This window comes from Petromyzon marinus, chromosome 29 (assembly GCF_048934315.1).
Source record: "Petromyzon marinus isolate PM22_M1 ecotype Great Lakes invasive population chromosome 29, UKy_Petmar_22M1.pri1.0, whole genome shotgun sequence".
In the NCBI taxonomy this organism is placed as follows: Eukaryota; Metazoa; Chordata; class Hyperoartia; order Petromyzontiformes; family Petromyzontidae; genus Petromyzon; species Petromyzon marinus.
In genome coordinates this window covers 4693141-4712193 of record NC_133695.1, presented here as the reverse complement: position 1 = coordinate 4712193, position 19053 = coordinate 4693141, and the positions used below count along the sequence as shown (strand labels likewise).

Genomic DNA, 19053 nt, shown 5'->3' with positions numbered 1-19053 from the left:
ATGCATCTGCGATTCTTACTGCGAATAACACAAAAAAACATAATTGGTCACAGGCAGTGAGCTCATATATATTTATGCACATGATACATTCCATATAGTGCAGTTCTGTACATTAACAACATGCCTCCTACCATTCTGAGATGGGTCTGGCTCCAGTATCAGATCAATGTACAACCCATTTCCATTCAATGGATCTCCTTGAAGAAGAGACTGTTGAAAATAAAATTAAATGGTCACACGAAAATTTAATGTAATCAACACTTTGACAATGGTGCATTTAAAGCAGGGACAGGGATCCTTTTCCTTTCAGCGGGCTGAATAGGAATTTCAATACCTTTGGTGGGCCACACATTAACATATATTGCAAGGAGCCTCTTGCAGTGACAGAAGTCCACTGATCAAGCCAAAGCGAAATTGATGGCGGGTCGAAAAAATTGCCCTCTAGTATCTGATTAGTGACTATCATGCTTGCAACGATGGATATATATATAATTTACAGGGCATTTCAAACTGGTAGGCATCATGTGGCCGTGGATCGTATGAGATGAAGTCATGGGCCATAGGTTGCCCACCTTTGGCCTAAAGAGTATAGCTTGTTCAGCAAGTGCCAATTGACTGTTGCCTTGAGAGATTTGTGTTTGGAACAGAAAGATGAGGGCACTTGAGCAGCACGCGGCACCTTGGTCATCAGCTTCCGCTGGGAGGCGACGTGGATGAGATTCAGAAGGCCACTGCTCTCGCCCACCACCAGAAAGTGACCTCTCTGGCAAAGCCCCACTACATCCACCGGCGAATCTGTGAGCAAACATTGTCATCTTGTTAAAACGTTTTCACTTAAGAAATAGAATGAAGAGATGGCAAATTATTTAATTAGTTACATTCCCCTCCCTCCAACTTTATCCAGATTGTGCTATAGGCATCATGTCGTGAGACAAAGTACCCAATCGGACCTTTCACAGAACAATGCATCCCTCCCATGTTGGAGAATGGCCCACAAAAGAGAATATCAAATCATTATCTTTGATATCTAATCTACAGAGTAGGGAACAACACTTTTACACCCTCCCTGTCACAGAGAGTAAGCTTTGTCACATGATTGAAACGCAATTGTTTTAAATTCTTAGCGCTAGTATTCACTCAAGTTTTGGACAAAAAATAATAATTTAATGTCGTTAATCTATTTGCATTCATTGGTGACTGGGCCAAAACCATCAACTTAATATAGAGGAAAACTAGATTTAATCAGAGGCGGCTGTCTGGATCAAACCCCAGGTTCTGTGGTGCCAGCTGAAAACATTGACCTCTGAGCAACTCAGCAACCTCTGAAAAAGAATGATTAATAAGCATTTAGGGTGGAATGCCGAAATGTTAACTCAAGCATTAACCTTCAAAGTGCCATTTCTCCTGAAATGCCATTTCTGTGAATGATGTCGACCTTTGGAAAATTACCACGACAAAGCATCAAACAAAAGTGAAAATAGTGAAATGCATCAATAACCAGTCATTTGAGATCCTGTTGAAAATTGTCAACTGAGAATAGGTGCACAGATCAATATGGCTTATGTTACCAAGGTAAATTATATATGTACACATACAGCCGTCTGTCAATTCACTGCTGGGATGAGGGTCTCCCGATGCTGTGCAGTTCGTAGGGGTTACTTGACCATACTTAGCCACACAAATCAGTGCACAGCAGCCTGTAACACCTGCTGTGAGGAGTGCTCTCAAAGACTGGAACCTGCTTGGCTTCCTATATCTGATGAGATCAGGTACATGCCGAGTGATTTAGGCATCCGTGACAATGATTATGATTGGCAGTGTAGCAAGGTATCTTCAAAGAACTGTGAACGTGGCCCGCAACCACTTACCGAACTGCAGCTGAAGTATCAGAGACAGCTTATTTCTGCTGAATAGGGTGACGGTGCTGTCGACTGCTAGAATAAAACCAGCACTGCTACTCTGCAGCCAAACACGTGGGCTGGTGAGGACCTGTAAAAGCACATGCAAAGTGTTACTGAGGTGTTATATGCCTTTGTCATTTTATGTATAAAGAAAGGCTTCTCTCAGTACACATTACCTTCTCGGAGGGGGACACCTTGAGCAATGTGTCGATCTGGTAGAGGGCATTCCCACGTTCCTGACTGGAACCGCAGCCCAGGCGAGTGCCAGATTGTTCTTCGGACAGGAACTCCACCTCCGTCCACATTGTGCCAGCCTGTCCACAATCATGACAATGCATCGTTGCACCAACGCAACTTGCACACCCCCACACACCCCACCCCTGAAGACGTCCTTTGATATATTTAGTGCAGACTGCAATTGATAGCGTGTGGTCGATGGTAGAGCAACCCTTTCTAAACCATGCTTGCCCATGTGCCTTTGTTGGCCTTTAATTTTCGATCAATCTGTTCCCGACGAATTTCAAGGATAATTTACAGACATAAATGTATGTGATAAGAAGCTAAACGGTCTTCGATTCAAGTAAACTAAACTGCAGTGAAACCTTGGATTGCGAGTAACTTGGTCTGCGAGTGTTTTGCAAGACGAGCAAAATGTTTAAATAAATCATAATTTGATAAACGAGCGATGTCTTGCAATACGAGCAGTACGTCTGCCGAGCGTCACGTGATCACAACTGAGCCAATGGTTCTTCTCTCTCTCTCGCTGCGGGATTGTGGGTAATCATCTCCCATGCTGGGTCTCAGTCGGCATGCCTCACTCGTATAGTCAACATCCGTGCGAGCATACTGTATACTACAGTACTATAGTGTTGTGACCACGTGTGTGCGTAAAGCATTTCTTTATTTTGTGTCCAAGTGTAGTGACTGTTCTTTAGTAACTGTACTACAAGTGAAAGTCGTCCTACACAATAACCCTCCTCCTCCTCTCCTATCTCTCGTCTCCCTCACACCAGCCACGATTTAATGTAATTAATAAATATGTTTACTTTATATTAATTTTAAATCATAAAAATATGAAAAGGTATTTTGTATTAATCATTTTTATATGAATACAGTATTTTTGGGTTGTGGAACGAATCATATGAGTTTCCATTATTTATATTCTTGGTTCTTTCGATAAAGTCATGTAGAAGGGAAACAATAAAATAATAAAAATATAAAACAATTAAATTCTCACGACGTTTCGACTGCAACACAAGCAATCATCATCAGGTGTGAAAACCACAGCAAGAAAATTTGAAAAAATATTTTCCATTATTTCTTTGATATACGAGTGCTTTGAATTACGAGCACGTTTCCGGAACGAATTATGCTCGCAATCCAAGGTTTCACTGTATTTTTATTTAACCAGGTAAGGCTTACCGAGATATTTTGCCATTGTTCAGAAATTATCCAGGCACAGACGATAGCTCAACGAAGTGGCTTATCATCGTGTGGAAATATATAGCAGCCAAAATGCTCTAAAAGCAAGTTTCTAAACGTGGAGGGAAAAACCGGAGGACACGGAGAAAAATCCACGCGACCACGGGCAGAGCATGCAACTCCAAACATACAGCAGACGTCAGGGTCGGGATCGAACGCACAACTTCCTGTATACCAGGCGAGGTAGTTATCACTCTGAATGTAATGGCTTGATGCCTTCAGCAATGGATGGACCTTGGCTGATCCAGTAATTACGTGTTTATTCTGTGACTGATTTTCACCTGAAGAACTGGGGGTGAATTAGGGCATGAGGAGAAAATGAATTCGGGGCGCACATTGTTTGGTGTAGAACCCGGTCACTCAAGTTCAATTCTGGGCCACGGCTAACATCAGTTTAACACGTAGGCTTTGGCGACCAATTTCATCCATAATAATATGGATTATATCCATAACAATATGGATATTGTGGTGGCGGGTTTAATGACACATTCATATTTAGGCGATCTAACCCAAAAAAAACTACATTATTGCTAACATCAGTGTTCTTGGGTACCACCTTCACAAACCACCGATGACCAGCGTGGTGAAGTATAGTCACAAACACCCACATTACTGACAGCAGTGAACTGGTAAAGGGGCTGTTTGTTACTAATCTATATATAATTATTGAATACACTTTCAGGAGTGTCCTGCAGTGTGACGATAAAATGAGTGTCCTAGTAACGTGAATTGCATGCAAGCACAGCAAAGTCGAAGTCTGCTAAGGAACCGTCCATAAATGACGTCACGCACCTAGGGGGGGGTCAGACATTTGTGACGATGTGTGACGGGGGGGAGGTTTGAGAAATGTGACGGCACATCAAAATGCGCAACTTTAAATATAAACACGTTCTATTATATTCTTGGTTCTTTGTATAAAACACGTTCTACTTAATTAAATATACTTTTTAATACGTTTTCTCCGATAACATCAGAGTGCAGCGGCACATTAAATACGCACTACAATGACAATAGTTTAAAGCGATTTGAAGCATGTTTTATATTTTTTTGGCGGGGAGGGCAGAGCTTTGTGACGTCATATTTGAGGGGGGGGTCTGACTTTTTGTGACGCCGTGTGACGAGGGGGGGGGTCAAAAATCGCGTGACGTCATTTATGGACGTCCCTTAAGCAGCACACAATTTGCCAATAGGTATTGTATACAAAGCCAATCCGAGTTACATGAATATCATGAGGCAAGGATCACTAACATCAATCAGTAACGCCGCTCCGTCGTTAATGTGCAAGACGTGTACGGGGCCCTGTTGTCAATCCACTGCTGGATGACGGCCGCCACGCCTCATCAGACGTGGGGGTTATTTGACCATACTTCACCATGCTGGTCAGTGCGGGTTGATGAATGCATGGAGCAGGGAGCATAGACGTGGGAGCGATGTACAGTTACAATTGATATTGCCGCACGACTCGTATGTCAACAACGTACTATCGTCGTTAAAATATATATAACTTAGTCCAATCATTCAACAGCTCAAGCGTCCCGATGTCGTGATGAGCGGCGTTAGCCGGCGGTCTTAAACCAGTGACGAAAACTCCGCGTTACTACGACGGGGCCAAGTCTGCCCACACACCACACAACAAAAACCACTCCGAGGGCACAAAGATAGACGGCTGTACTTTCACAATGCTAAAAAACACGTCAAGTAATACAATATACGATCACAACAAGTATCACGTTTATACTGGGCGGAGAGCTACCGAGCGATACAACCGCCTACGCGGTACAGTACGGACTGTAGCAACTCGCAAAAAAACAACTCCCCTCACAGTTTTGTTTAAAATATATAAAAGTGTGAACGCAAACTTGGGAAGGACGACAGCATCACTTACCTTCGCGGCGTTAAGTGAGGAGCGCACACACAAACACAAAAAAAAACTTTTAATATTGTGGTAAAAAAAGACGCCGGCGATTCGTCTCGAAACGCCCAAACGCAGCGGGGGGGTTCTCGCACTCGAAATTTGGCGGGGAAAAAAAGGCGGCGACCGCGAGTCTGTGGCGCTGTGCCCGTGCACAAAGGCGATTAATGTGCCAAGTTTATTAAATTAACCTTTATGGATGGAGAGACCCCGGGGGTCCCCGCCATGAACGAAAGTCAAAATGGTTATTAATTGTATTTATTTTTGGCGACTCCGTCGTCACGCGCCGCGCAACGTCAACGCCGCGGCTGCACCAGAAATCAATCCTCTCGTTTCTTCAACCAAGCACCTTGCCGTTGCCAAAATTCCCGCAGTCATAAACACAACGTTGATTAGCGCATCGTGTAGAGCTCGTCGAGAAGGACAGATCGCCGCGTCGATCGTCTTCAGCAGACGTAAAATGACGTCACAACGCAGTTTATGCGAGAGCCGGGGGGGGGGGGGGGCTTCTGGGACCCCCCCGGGGTGCCGCCATAAGGTTCATTAATGCTGATAACATAACAAACATACACACAAACAAGCCTTTCTTACTCTTTGGTTTTATTCGGTAAAGTAAAATAAAATAATTATTTTCTTTTATTTTGTTTTATTTTATTTCCTTTAATTTTTTATTTTATTTTTTTTATTTTGTTTTCTTTTATCTACGCGACTTTACCGAATAAAACCAAAGAGTATGAAATCCTTGCAGTCACGAAAAGCTTCAAATCTAAAGCCTTTCTTGTTCGCCTCAATAAATGTCACAATTTACCTGATGTGGGTTTTTTTTTGTGTAACACATTTTAAAAAAAATATATATCTACAATCAGACACTATAAATAACTACTTTGGAAAAAAATGTATTTTCCCATAAAAAAAGTCTTGACGAATTGATTCAACTTCTTATATTTAAAGACGTACCTATCGGAAACCGCTCAATTTTAAGATTCCCTTCTTTTTATAAAATAAATAAATGTTTAAGGGGCCGTCCATAAATGACGTCACGCAATTTTGGCCGATTTTTGACCCTCCCCCCTCCGCCGCTCGTCACACGGTGTCACAAAAAGTCACACCGCCCTCAAATATGACGTCACAAAGATCTGCCCCTCCCCCCCAAAAACCATACATTATTTACATTTTGAAAATAAAACATGCTTCAAATCCCTTTAAACTATTGTCATTGTAGTGCGTATTTAATTTCACGTCACATCAGAATGCGCAACTTTAAATAAATATAAACAATAAAATTGTTAAAACAACACTAATTTTTATTAATTTTCATTATTAACCATTTGATCATTTAAATTTGGAGAAGCATACATTTTGTAATTTTTTAAAATGATTGTTATTAAACATTTTGATTCTAATGATTCTACCAGGGCTTTTCATTTTGTGGAATGAATATGTGATTGTTATAATTGTACTCTCCATTTTGCTTCGTTCTACTACAAAGTATTTTTTTACAATTATAATTACTTTTAATATTTTATAATTATAAGAGAATTTCAATATAAAATTCTGAACATCTGCAGTTTTAGTTAGACGTTGAATATTTTAAAGTGTATTTTATGCTAAATTTCAGCTTTCCAACGCCTCCTTTTTTAATAAATGTTTTCTCCTACAACATCAGAGCGCAGCGCCACATTAAATACGCACTACAACGACAATAGTTTAAAGTGATTTGAAGCAAGTTTTATTTTCAAAATGGAAATGTTTTTTTAGGGGAGGGGGGCAGAGTTTTGTGACGTCATATTTGAGGGGGGTCTGACTTTTTGTGACGCCGCGTGAAGATGGGGGAGGGGGGGGTCAAAATCGGCCAAAATCGCGTGACGTCATTTATGGACGGCCCCATATATTTGGTGTTTGGACATCTTAACACCTGTTTTATTGCCAGGAAGGGTACAGCCTCCCCCCCCCCCCCCCCCCCAACATTTTGATACTGGCAAAAAAGGTCCCACAGATGACTTGCGTCTCTAATTTTCACTTTTAAAAGCGAGAATATTCCGCAATAGAGTTGCACGCCGATTGCAATCGAAAATCCTCAAAATAGCCGTCAGGTGGCGCTCAACTGCAGCGATTTAAACCCCCAATACTTTTTTTTTCAATGAAAACTTTGAACGCAACCCACCCACCAACCACAACAACAACAAGAACCACCACCACTCACCCACCACCACCACTCCCTCTCTTAATCCATGCTGTAGGATCCCCCCTCCTCCTACACCTCTTCAATGTCCCGCCCATCTCTCACAAAATCCAGCCTCCACTCTCTCTCTCTCTCCCTGTTCACCCAGCCGCCGGCCGGATACGGCACCGACCATTCAGAGAGTGGTGATTCGATGGACTGAAACGAGCAAAAGGAACAAAAGCTCCCTCCCCCCGGCCTCGGTTGATTCAACAAAAGTAAACACCGTGGAAGAGGGAGACCTGTTTGCCGATACCGGTCGCTCAGTCCATATCATGGTCTCTTATGCGAAGGAGGTCTTGCAGTAGTTGAATGTCTCGTGGTCAAGTTATCGTCCAGCGAAATCTAGAAGCGTCGGTCTTTTGCCAACTCGCTTTAAATTCAGCTCTCGTACAACTTAAATACAACAAAAAGGCTGGCAAATACTGTCGATACAAATAAGGCGAAAAATAACCCATAGCGTGTTGTGCAAATTCCTGCGTGGGTTTTTTTAAGTCGTTCGAGTTTCTCAAGCTGCGATGAGCTTTGTATCATGCGCGTAGGCTGTAGCTGAATGGACCTTGTGTCGATTTAAAGCAGAGAAAGCAATGTTCTGATTTTGTTCCAACAAACTTTTTTTTTAGAGCGGTGGATGAGTCTCTGCGCAGGACAGGTTGTTGATTAATTCCGTGCAAGAGCGTGCTGGATTCTCGGTGAATGGGAGAAAGTGAACTGAAGGATGGAGCAAGCTTCGGTCGCAAGATGCAACTTAAAGTTTGTCGGAGTGGTGGCCCTGTTCTTGTTGAGCGCTGTCTTCTCGACTGAAGGTAAGAGTGATGTCTTGAGCTTACACTTTCCTTGTATGTACGTTGAAGTTCTTTCGCACCGTACGCAGCCAGCCGTGCTAATCGCAGGTGCGGAGGACTAAAAGACGCCGGGATGCGCGTGTTGCCTTATGAAACGTAAATCTGTGCACACCGATGGAGAAAATTATACACAAGTTGAACAACAACAGTATGGAGATGAAGCACGCAGGGAATGACACTGCTACTTATATCATCAAATTAGTATCAAATTCAGTTTTACAACAAAACACTTATTTTGTCCCTCGCCTCTTCAAAAGCTCTTTAGTAATTATATGAAATATTTATTCTCGGATTCATGATTTTGATTTTTTTGGGTTATATCATTGTGTAGCTATAATGACAATTTTCAACTTTACCCTCCGCCACCTGACAAAGACAATGAGATAAAGTTGTCACGTAGCCAATCGTTCCAAATTATTGGCATTATACCTACGCGATACAACGCGAAATAAACGAATTATGAATCATAATATTGGCCGTGAAAGCCCACGTATAACTTGTTGTCTAATTAACCTGGCATTTTATTTTATTCTAATTCGCCTTTAATAGTTGCCCCAAGGTATACAGTGCATGTTTTTCAGCTGTGTCACTCCCTACAATTATTTTAATTGATTCAGCAAACCTGGTGTGAGTGATTAAACGTAATTTGGTGATGCTGCTGCGTTGACAGTAGTGCCCAGGCACAATTATAGGAAATAAATCCAAACATAATACTACACTGCGTTGTATATAACAGTTGTCTTGAAATGGCTCTTCTTCATCGCACGCACAATGTTCTTTGAAGAGGGGCCATTGCCCGAAACGTCGCCTATTATATATTTTTCTTTTGAGGCCGGAATGCTATCGACGAGTTTTATTCTGTTGTACGTCACTTTGTACGGTGTTTTGGCTTGCGCTTATATTCAGTCAAACTTTGAAAATAACTTCGCTGTAATGTTGTTGCCTGCGATATATATTTAAAAAAAATACTTTTTGTTCTCTATTGGCTACACATTTATTTGATTTGTCACAATATTTTTTTTTAAATCTTACAATGGAAATTTTTAAACCGCGGATAGACGCGCAGAGAATCTAGGGTGGTGTCCCTGTATTCAGCGTTTTGAGTGATAAACTGAGCGACCGAGTTCAATTCCTGGCCACGACTACAAACGCAGAGTGGCGAGTAGTGTCAGAACTGGCCCTGGTCCGAGTCATAAAATGTTAGGTACCGTCCACTGATTTAAAAACCTTCTTCTTTAGGCATATTGGTGTATTACTTTATATTAACCAGTTCAGGTTTCCAAAAGCACCCAAACTCGCACAGCCACCTCATTACTGTCGTAAGTTTGATCCCGATCCGCCTTCAATAACTTCCCGAGGTATCTGCACAACAACGTGTTGTGTTTTCCCAGTTGTGTCCCTCCGGCAAGACACCTCCGATTGTTCCTCGGCCTCATTTTTTGTACGCACGAATTTTTCACGATGCGATCCGTACGTATCGCGTTGCATTGCCACGGTTCTCACGCGGTCGCTGCACTGCAACGTAAACCATAACAATCAGCTCAAGAACCAGAATCTTGGATCTGAGTGGCGACAATTAATGGAATCGTTTAATACAACACCCATATATACACACACACATCCGGGCAGGACTAATAATTTTTTGCGATCTCGATGGTAGCCTGGAGTCGGCGCGTTACTGGTAGCCAAAGCCATAACGAGAGGTATCATCAATGTGGTGTGCCGGGACCGTCTGTACGGAAATATACACTGTACTGTATTAGGGGCCGTCCATAAATGACGTCACGCGATTTTGGACGATTTTTGACCCCCCCCCCCCTAGTCACACGGCGTCACAAAAAGTCAGACCCCCCTCAAATATGACGTCACAAAGCTCTGCCCCCCCCCCAAAACCATATAAAACATGCTTCAAATCGCTTTAAACTATTGTCATTGTAGTAGTGCGTATTTGATGTGGCGCTGCACTCTGATGTTGTAGGAGTATTGTTATAACAATTAGTGTTGTTATAACAATTATATATTTATTTAAAGTTTCCCATTTTTATGTGACGTCACATTTCTCACCCCCCCCCTTCGTCACACATCGTCACAAATGTCTGACCCCCCCCCCCCAGGTGCGTGACGTCATTTATGGACGGCCCCTAAGCTCAGCTAAGAAGCATACCTGTGCCTTTCAACAGTCACGGGAAATGATTCACAAACCTGTTAACCCCTTATCAGCGCTGCCTACCTTATTACAGACCAATTCAGACCTTATTGGTAACCCACGTGCCCCTTATAAATCTCAACTTTCATCCTACAAAGTCTCATCACAATGGAGGAGGACAAAGAGACAATTATGTATTGTCCATGTTGTTGAAACGGCTGTACGCCGTATAGACCTGAATAAAATTTCCCTGTTCAGGAATACAGGTAAGGGGCCGTCCATAAATGACGTCACGCACCTAGGGGGGGGGGGGGTTCAGACATTTGTGACGATGTGCGACGAGGGGGGGGGGTTTGAGAAATGTGACGTCACATCAAAATACGCAACTTTAATAAATGTAGACAACACGTTCTACTTAATTAAATAGACTTTTTAATAAATGCTTTCTCCTACAACATCAGAATGCAGCGCCACATCAAATACGCACTACTACAATGACAATAGTTTAAAGCGATTTGAAGCATGTTTTATTTTTCGGGGGACGGGGGGGGCTGAGCTTTGTGACGTCATATTTGAGGAGGGGGTCTGACTTTTTGTGACGCCGTGTGACGAGAGAGGGGGGGGGGTCAAAAAAGCGTCCAAAATCGCGTGACGTCATTTATGGACGGCCCCTAAACCGTATGGGTTGACGGCTATGGATCCATGCACTTTGCACAAACAACAACTAAACATCCCTCAATGCCTTCGTCAAAAACCCCGCCATAACAGGAAATGATAGTGTACTATAACAGGTGACTTATCGTGCAATGGTCCTTCATAACACGCAAATGTGGACACCAACAGATAGCGGATAAGAGTCGGAGGCTGCACTCGTTGACATGGGGCTGGATGAGAATTACATTATACAATTATTTCCGTATGAATGTGTTTTTTTTTAGATTGCAATGTGAATTGTTACCGATTAGAATAACGGACAAACCCTCCAAGAACAAACACAAATAAATGTTACTTATGCACTAATGTGTGTAATATAATGCAACAATGTGGTATTCAATACTCGTGCACTTTGTCACGATTGCCAAAGTCTGTTCTTCACGGCTATAGGTGACGCAGAAGCAGTGACGTGGCGGAATGCAATAATATAATTTATGGCACCTAAGTGAATCCACTGCTGGATGAAGGCCTCCCCCCACATGCTGTGTCGGCCGATCGTGGAGGTTGTTTGACCATACTTCACCATGCCAGTCAGTGCAGGTTACGCATTACGGATGTGGGAATGGGAGGGTAGTGCCAGTTCAGAATCTTTGTTTATCCTTGAGGAATCCGATGAGCTGTGAAGCTCTTTTTCACAAATGTCTAGTAGGGCACAGATCGGCAAGTTACAACAACAAAACAAAATGTTCACTTATTCTTAGCTCTTTCGGTAAAGTCACGTTGAAGGGAAACAATAAAATAATAAAATATATATAAAACAAAAATTTCAACGTGACTTTACCGAAAGAGCTAAGAATATGAATTACTGCAGTCACGAAAGCTTTAAATCAAAATTTAAGATTTCCACTTGCTGCTGCTGCTGCTGTTAGTGTCCTCATGGCCATCGTGATTCTTCTACGTGAGGAAAATAAATAGGAATTCCACTTTCCGCCGGTCGTCGGGGTTGTTTAACCATACCTCACCACGTTGGTCAATGCGGATTGACAAGAGGAAGTGCGTGGGGGTGGAACCAGTTTGGATATCGCTTGCTACTTGCGTTAGCACCATAATCATAATCGTGAATCTATAGTTTAGGAAACTTTACTTCCCCATGCATATGTTAGTTTGTGAGCCCCGTCGCTTTTAGTCTTGTGTCGCTGGTGGCCTAGAGTAGAGCCTATCACTCGTAGCCAGAGCCAAAGCGATATGTATTATTGCCGGGTGATGATATTTTTTTTCGAATAGATATTATCGTGCATTCCGACCGAAGGTCATCAGGTACCTGTGGTGTTGATGATTACCTGTGTACCACCTATGACCCTTGAGTTGGTAATTGGTTTGTGAAATGGAGAAAAGAAATGTGAGTGACAAATAAAGCTTTTTTTTTCCACCCCCGTGGGACTCAAACTTTGACATTTCACGGTTGTGTTATGCTCATTGTAGTATATTGGCGAGTGTAGAAAGTGGCCATGGTGTTGCTGATAAATGCCAACACCACGTACCCCAGTCTCAGTTTCTCTTGTTACACAATGGTCATGAGGGGAATAAAATATCGGTTAAAAAAGGTTTGTTATTTTTCATTTGCGAATTCCTTTCATGCTGTATAAATAAGGTAGTGTCAAGGCTCGAAACTTAGTTTTTTTTCCCTCTCTGCCTATGACTAGCTGCCTCTCTGCAAAATTAAAGACCCCACTGTTTCTGTGCAGCATCATGAGATGCGGTCACAATTATATACACGATATAGATCCACATTTGTATTCGACCCGCGATTAGAGGTCTATGCCCTGTTCTTGCCATCAGATGTTTCGGATGTGTTACGGAGTGGTTGCCCACGAGTGTTGTGGGAAATGTAAGGCTCGGGGAGCCCCACAATTTAATATCATACGGACCGTGGGCACGTGAGGCCTACCACATCGAAACGGCCCACGGCCACTAATCCTTCACCGCAAGCTTCTTAGCCTCGCTAATCGGGTACTGGAGGGTTCACTTTTTTCGACCTGGCAACAACACTGTGTTTCGAATTTCAGCGCTGCGTTCGCTCACTTCCGTCACTGCCAGGGCCTCCTACGGTGACAGGAGCCGCTGAGCGTGTGTGCTGGTGTGTGGTCCCCCCCACCAAAGGTATTTGTTAAAGTCCTATTCGGCCCTCAGTCGGGGAAAAAGTTACCAACCCCCTGCCTTCCAGTCTAGCAGCTTTCAATTTGGTCTGTTTATGCAGTGCAGTAGTCCAGAGCCAAACAGTGGTGGTTCCATGGACAGACATACCTCACCCCCCCCCCCCCCCGCCATAGAAATGTGGAATTTCCACCACTGGCTCAGGGCTGCAAATAGGAGAAAAGCACCTCCTCAATGCTCATTTGAGCAAGAAATCACTTTGACTATTGACTTTTGAAAATCCAAATGAAAGAGATAAGTTTGTATTTAAGGGTGCGTGAGTTAATATTTAAAGGCTGCTATGCTGTGTGTCCACGGGCGTGTTTGGTTTACTATAGGCTACAATCTCGACTGATTATATTTGTGAGGTATACTCGGTGTATCACTTGGTCAAACGTCAGGTAAGCAGTAATGCATTGCGAGAGGTCATCGGATTGGCTCAGAGGTCAGGGCCGCCACAGCTGAGAAACCTGGGTTCGAACCCAGGTCCCCAGCCCCCGCCAGTGATTGTTGCCGTGTTTTCTCGAGGGAAGTTAGCCGATCGTCTCATCTCCGCAACGGTCTTCCTCTTGGGTGTGTTCCATCCACTGGCTGCTATTCTCTCACCAGACTCGTCCATCAACCATCATCTCTTCTGGCGACGTGTCCTGCCCTAGCCCACTGACTTTTCTCAACAGTCGGTATAATAACAAATAACCACCACTCGTATCGTATTATATACATATAGAACAATATGAGCGAAACATGTATGTACTGTATGTTGGACTTCTTTCGCGCCATACATAGTTGACCGTGCTGATCGTAGGCGCGAGGAAAGGACAACAAACTAAGCACAAAAAGCGGTTGTGGAGAAATGAAAGTACAACCCTCTGTGACTCCACCACTGGACGATGGCCACCCCATTCAGGGTGACGTGGCCACCAGGGACGACTGTAGCGCGCTCACGGATCGATGTTCAAATGCCACACGCGTGAAATGTCTCGCGGGACACATGTCCAAGACGATTAGCGTGCACGTGCGAAACAGCTGGCTCTTCGCTTGCGGTTGAAAACACTTTGACTCGCGCTTTCAACGATCACTTGATCTCCTGCACTCACACTTGGACTCATCACAGACCAAAGAGCACAGAGGGTGACGACTCTCATAATGGGGCAGCAGCCCTTATCGGCCATTGCACGAGAACACCCCGTTACCACACCGGTTGGCTACAAAATGTGATTGCTGCACGCTGAAAGTGCCGAATCGTGGGCAACTCTACCCGTGCCAACAGGACGATTGCTGTTGTTGTACACAATGTACGCGTGCGCACGGCCCTTTTGCCGACCCGCCGCTGCGTGAAAGCCCCTCCCCATGCCGTGCGGGTCGCCGAGGTCGCTTGGCCGTACTTCACCGACCATGCCGGCCAGTGCGGGTTGGTTGAAAATGTGGGGAGCGTATATGCTTAGCGAGCATAGAGCATTGCAACAGTACATTTTGCTGCACTAGCCCTCTGTTGCCCACCACGTGGCCATCCCGGAGCAGACTATGACAACATGGCATGCATGGTGGCCACCCAACCTGAAAGCACTGTCTACACATTTTTTTTTAAAGACCCTGCTTAGCTTCCCAGATGCGATGAGATCGGGCACATCCAGGGCGATTTGGTTATGAGGTGTTTGTCATTTGGCGATTTGGTCGTCTCATTCTGATCGGCTGGGTGGCATCTTCAGCAAAACGTCCGTCTTAGCATGAGTCCTTGCAAGCCCTAGCCAGGCACTAAAGCCTGCTTGAAGCTTCTGAGATGCGACGAGATCGGACACGTTCCGGGTGTTGTTCATTATTTTCTGGGGGTTGAGGGGCAATTTGTTTTGTTAGCCGCTGCTGCTACTGCTGCTGGTGGTGCTCGTGGGTTACCATGCGAGATTGCTCGCGAACCGTGGCAGGGAAAGCCGAGTGTCAAAACCGTCTGCGCAATATACTCGGCTGCGCATTTTTGCACGAACGTAATGAATTGATAAATAAAGCAATCTTCTAGACTGTGTGGTCAAGCTGACCCCTTTACAAGCCCTACAAGTGGCCCAGGTGAATTGCACACATCTGTTTCTTTACAACTTTGGCATTCGCTTTCTAGTCTTGCTGACGTTGGTTTTGTTCAGCGTAAATGATTACAACGATGGATTTTTTTTTCCTGTTTACTTTTTGTGACGTGTTATGACAGTTGTCTTCAGACTGATTTGTGTAACCAGCAGAGCCTGTGTTCCCCCAGGGTCTGTGTTCATATTGCTCCATCCATCGTTTCATCTCGGGGCCGTGAGAGATGGCAACAACTTGGGAAGTCGTTCATCCAGCAGTGGATAGATCATGGCTGATAGCGATGAAGATGACAGTGTACTGTGGTGGGGATCTGGAGGACTAGCGTTTAAAAACATCATCCTAAAACATCCTCAACTCCACGTGGCTCACATCGTTATCTTCATCTTCCAATTCCCTCGACTCTCCCCTGTGACCTTTGCCCCCTCCGTCTGCTGCCCCCCGTCCCACACTCCCTCTCTCTGCCCCCTTTCTTCTCACCTAACCAATGACTCCCCCTGCCCCCCCAACCCCAACCCCAACCTTCTCTCCCATCCAGCGCTGTCGATCCAGCGCAGCCCGATGAACCTGACGGCGTCGGTGGGCGCGTCGGCCGAGCTGACCTGCTCGGTGGAGGGCGACCGCCGGATGGACGTGGTGTGGCTGCGTGACGGCGTCGACTTGGGCGACGTTCTGAGCGATCACGTCTCCGTGCGCGAGTTCACGCGCTTCGGCAGCGACGGACGCGAGCGGCTGCAGGTGGTGCTCAAGTAAGAGATGTTCTCACCCGGTGCCCGCCCGCCTCATTGCCTTCACTGTTTGCCCTGCCCTGGTTTTTCAGCATTTGGAACGTTTTCCAATGACGGTTGAGAGCATTCATGCCGTGGCTCTGTCCATCCGTCTGTCAGTGTGTCTGTCTGTTTTTGCGTTCAGATTATTTTGATTGTTTTTGGCTGGTATAAATTTCCACATGATGAGCCACTTCGTTGAGCTATTTGCAAAATAGTTGTATATAGCTCAGTGGGCCTTGCCTGATAAAAATATAAATAAGTAAATTCGTGGCCAAGTCTCTTCTGAAAAGAAGCTAATAGCTCAGTAGGCTTTACCTGGCAAAGTACATTTTGTATTTGTGTTATGCTTACCTTATACTTTTCACTCCTATTGTGTGTTTGTATTGTTCGTTCTTGGAACTTTCTGGTCCGCCCCTCCTGGACATCTGTGAAAAAATGGCTTTATAACTCATGAGATTCCTCCAGTATAAATAAAGTTTCAGATTCTAACCACCGCTCCATCCTTCCATCCCTCTTTATTAGTAGTTGTCATCACTCATATACAAACGGTCAATTAAGTTAAATTAGATCAGTACTGTAAGCGATTCGGGATTGGGTTGTTTTTTTTTACATGATGAGGGTGCCCCTTGCCAGTAAACAGGATTACTCAAAGCTTTGCAGCAACCTTGCACTCTCATTCCATGCCATCGCGTGCCAAGCCCGGTGCCCCCATCATTGCCAACCCCCTCGCGACATCCCCCCCCCACCCAAGCGCCCCCCCCCCGCACAAGCCACGGATAAACCCCTGGTCTCCACTCGGTCTTGGCTGGGTCTCGCGTTGGTCAAGGTGGGTGGGAGTATTGGAGCTCAGCATGATACAGGGGCCAGAACAAAAAGCCCCCACGAACACGTTAATGCTTTCTGACTCAATCTCGTTTAGTCACACTTTAATTAAACGACGTACAAAAAGAACACGGAGTAATTGAGTTTACGGAGGCAAGCCTCATCGGTGGCTTGTCACCAAAAAAATGACAATGCTGTTGTTGTTGTTCTGTTTTATTTTTGCTCAATTCATTCCAGTCTCCGTTTATGTACTTGTAAATGCACAGCCCCTATGGTCGATCCACTACCGGATGAAGGCTATGCTGCGCGAGTTGTGCTGATTGTTTGATTAAACTTCACCATGCTGGGCAGTGCGGGTCGGTGAAGATGTGGAACATGGGCGTTAGGGCACAGTTTGTACGATACCAGAGTGGTTTTGTCAGCACGGCCCTGCTGTGACAAGGTAAGTTTGCAGTTGATCTCGTTTGCCCCGGGTGATTATTCAAGAGATCGGGATGGAGTCTCGTTTGCAAGAGTGACCTGGGTGACCAAACTTACAAAATCAATAACATACAATAAAATAGATCAACGAGGCAGATAGAAACCAGAGTAAAAATAAGCGTAGCCCATGCAGCAGCTCACGACACCTGATTTATTGCACAGCGGTCTCGCAACTTAAACAACTAGCCAGGCTCAAAGCCAGCTTGGCTTTGGAGATCTGACGAGATCGGGCACGTTCCGAGTGATCTGGTCGTAGGCGCAGGGTGTTTTCGCTTCCGTCGGGCCTTCATCGCCGTCATTCCTTTGCGGTTGGTAAAACTGGCTCTCCACCTGACGAGGCAGCCAATGCAAATCAGGCATGCTGCATCCACTGCACGTGAATGTAAACACATACATTTGGTGACGCTGCTGGCTGCTGCTTGGGTTGGCAGTGGTGCAATAACACAAGTAGCAACAACAACACAAATAAACTCAATGCATTCGTCTATAACACTGGCCTTTAAAGGAAAAATATAGCAACGAAATGAAAATGTTTTTAATTTTACCAGGTAAGTCCCACTGAGCTTTATGGCTCTTTTTCAGAAGCGACCTGGCTACAAATGATAGCTCAAGAAAGTGGCTTATCACGCGCATTGATTTTTGTGCCATGCAAAAGGGCCATTTGCCGAAACGTCGCCTGTTATATATTTCTTCCCCTTTTAAGGCCACGGTGATAATTACGGACGTGTTGAGTTTTCTGTAAATGGAATGCAAGTGGGCTTGGGCAGAGCACAACTTCATGGCGAGAAAGGATGATGACTGCCGAAAGACGAGACCGTTGAAGGGGGACAATACAGCCACGAGGAAGGAGAGCGGATGAGTTCAGCTCATGCACAAATGAGATGGAACGTGGACGGACAGCCAAAACATGGGTCAGTTATAGTGACAGCAGCATTGCTATCTTGAATTACAATTTACGATTACATCGTCATCGCAATTCATTACAACTAACACAGGACCATAAAAGGCATCTGTACAACAGTTGATAGAACATGACGGATATTGGTGAAGCTCTACCAGTATACAGAAAATCAAGAATAAATCACTAATGGAGGTGAGCAACATAGCCAATGGTTATTAGAGTGTCTCCATTAGTTAATTGGCAGGTCGCGTGTGGTGGGATACAGTGTGGGTGCTCGGACCTCTTCCGCGACATTTGGCCAGTGTGGAAGAGCAGGCCAATTACCCAGTAGATCGGCTCTCGAGATGCCAGTATTGGAGGCCCTTTTTTGCCAGCAGTGGCGTGAGCAAGCAATCGCATGGCTGCACTTTTAGCTTTGCCTTTGCAGTGTCGAGAACAGCCGCTTCGTGACGTCATTTATTGAGCGTTGCGGCTCTTGTCCACTCACACAGTAGGTTGACTATCCTGTCATTACCTCCCGTGGCCACTAGTCCACTCACACCGTAGGTTTGACTCTCCTGTCATTACCTCCCATAGCCACTAGTCCACTCACACCGTAGGTTTGACTCCCCTGTCATTACCTCCCGTGGCCACTAGTCCACTCACACCGTAGGTTT

General features: G+C 44.8%; 2 protein-coding genes across 4 annotated transcripts in view; one reads left to right on the top strand and one right to left on the bottom strand.

Moving 5' to 3' along the window:
- Positions 1–5851, bottom strand: part of KNTC1 (kinetochore associated 1) — a 73976-nt gene extending 68125 nt beyond the window's left edge. The window contains exons 1-5 of one of the 2 annotated variants that reach the window (XM_076070486.1): positions 5269–5851; positions 2078–2215; positions 1869–1989; positions 680–795; positions 132–210 (exon numbers count right to left, since the gene is read on the bottom strand). In XM_076070486.1, coding sequence (XP_075926601.1) covers positions 132–210; positions 680–795; positions 1869–1989; positions 2078–2206 — 445 coding nt within the window. In that variant the 5' untranslated portion in view covers positions 2207–2215; positions 5269–5851. The remainder of the gene's footprint in view (positions 1–131; positions 211–679; positions 796–1868; positions 1990–2077; positions 2216–5268) is intronic. The other variant, XM_076070485.1, reaches the window with a different exon arrangement.
- A 1720-nt stretch (positions 5852–7571) lies between these two features.
- The window catches only part of AXL (AXL receptor tyrosine kinase), a 68926-nt gene continuing 57444 nt past the window's right edge, over positions 7572–19053 (top strand). Inside the window, exons 1-2 of one of the 2 annotated variants that reach the window (XM_032962876.2) lie at positions 7572–8322; positions 15963–16173. In XM_032962876.2, the coding sequence (XP_032818767.2) occupies positions 8235–8322; positions 15963–16173 (299 nt within the window). In that variant the 5' untranslated portion in view covers positions 7572–8234. The remainder of the gene's footprint in view (positions 8323–15962; positions 16174–19053) is intronic. The other variant, XM_032962875.2, reaches the window with a different exon arrangement.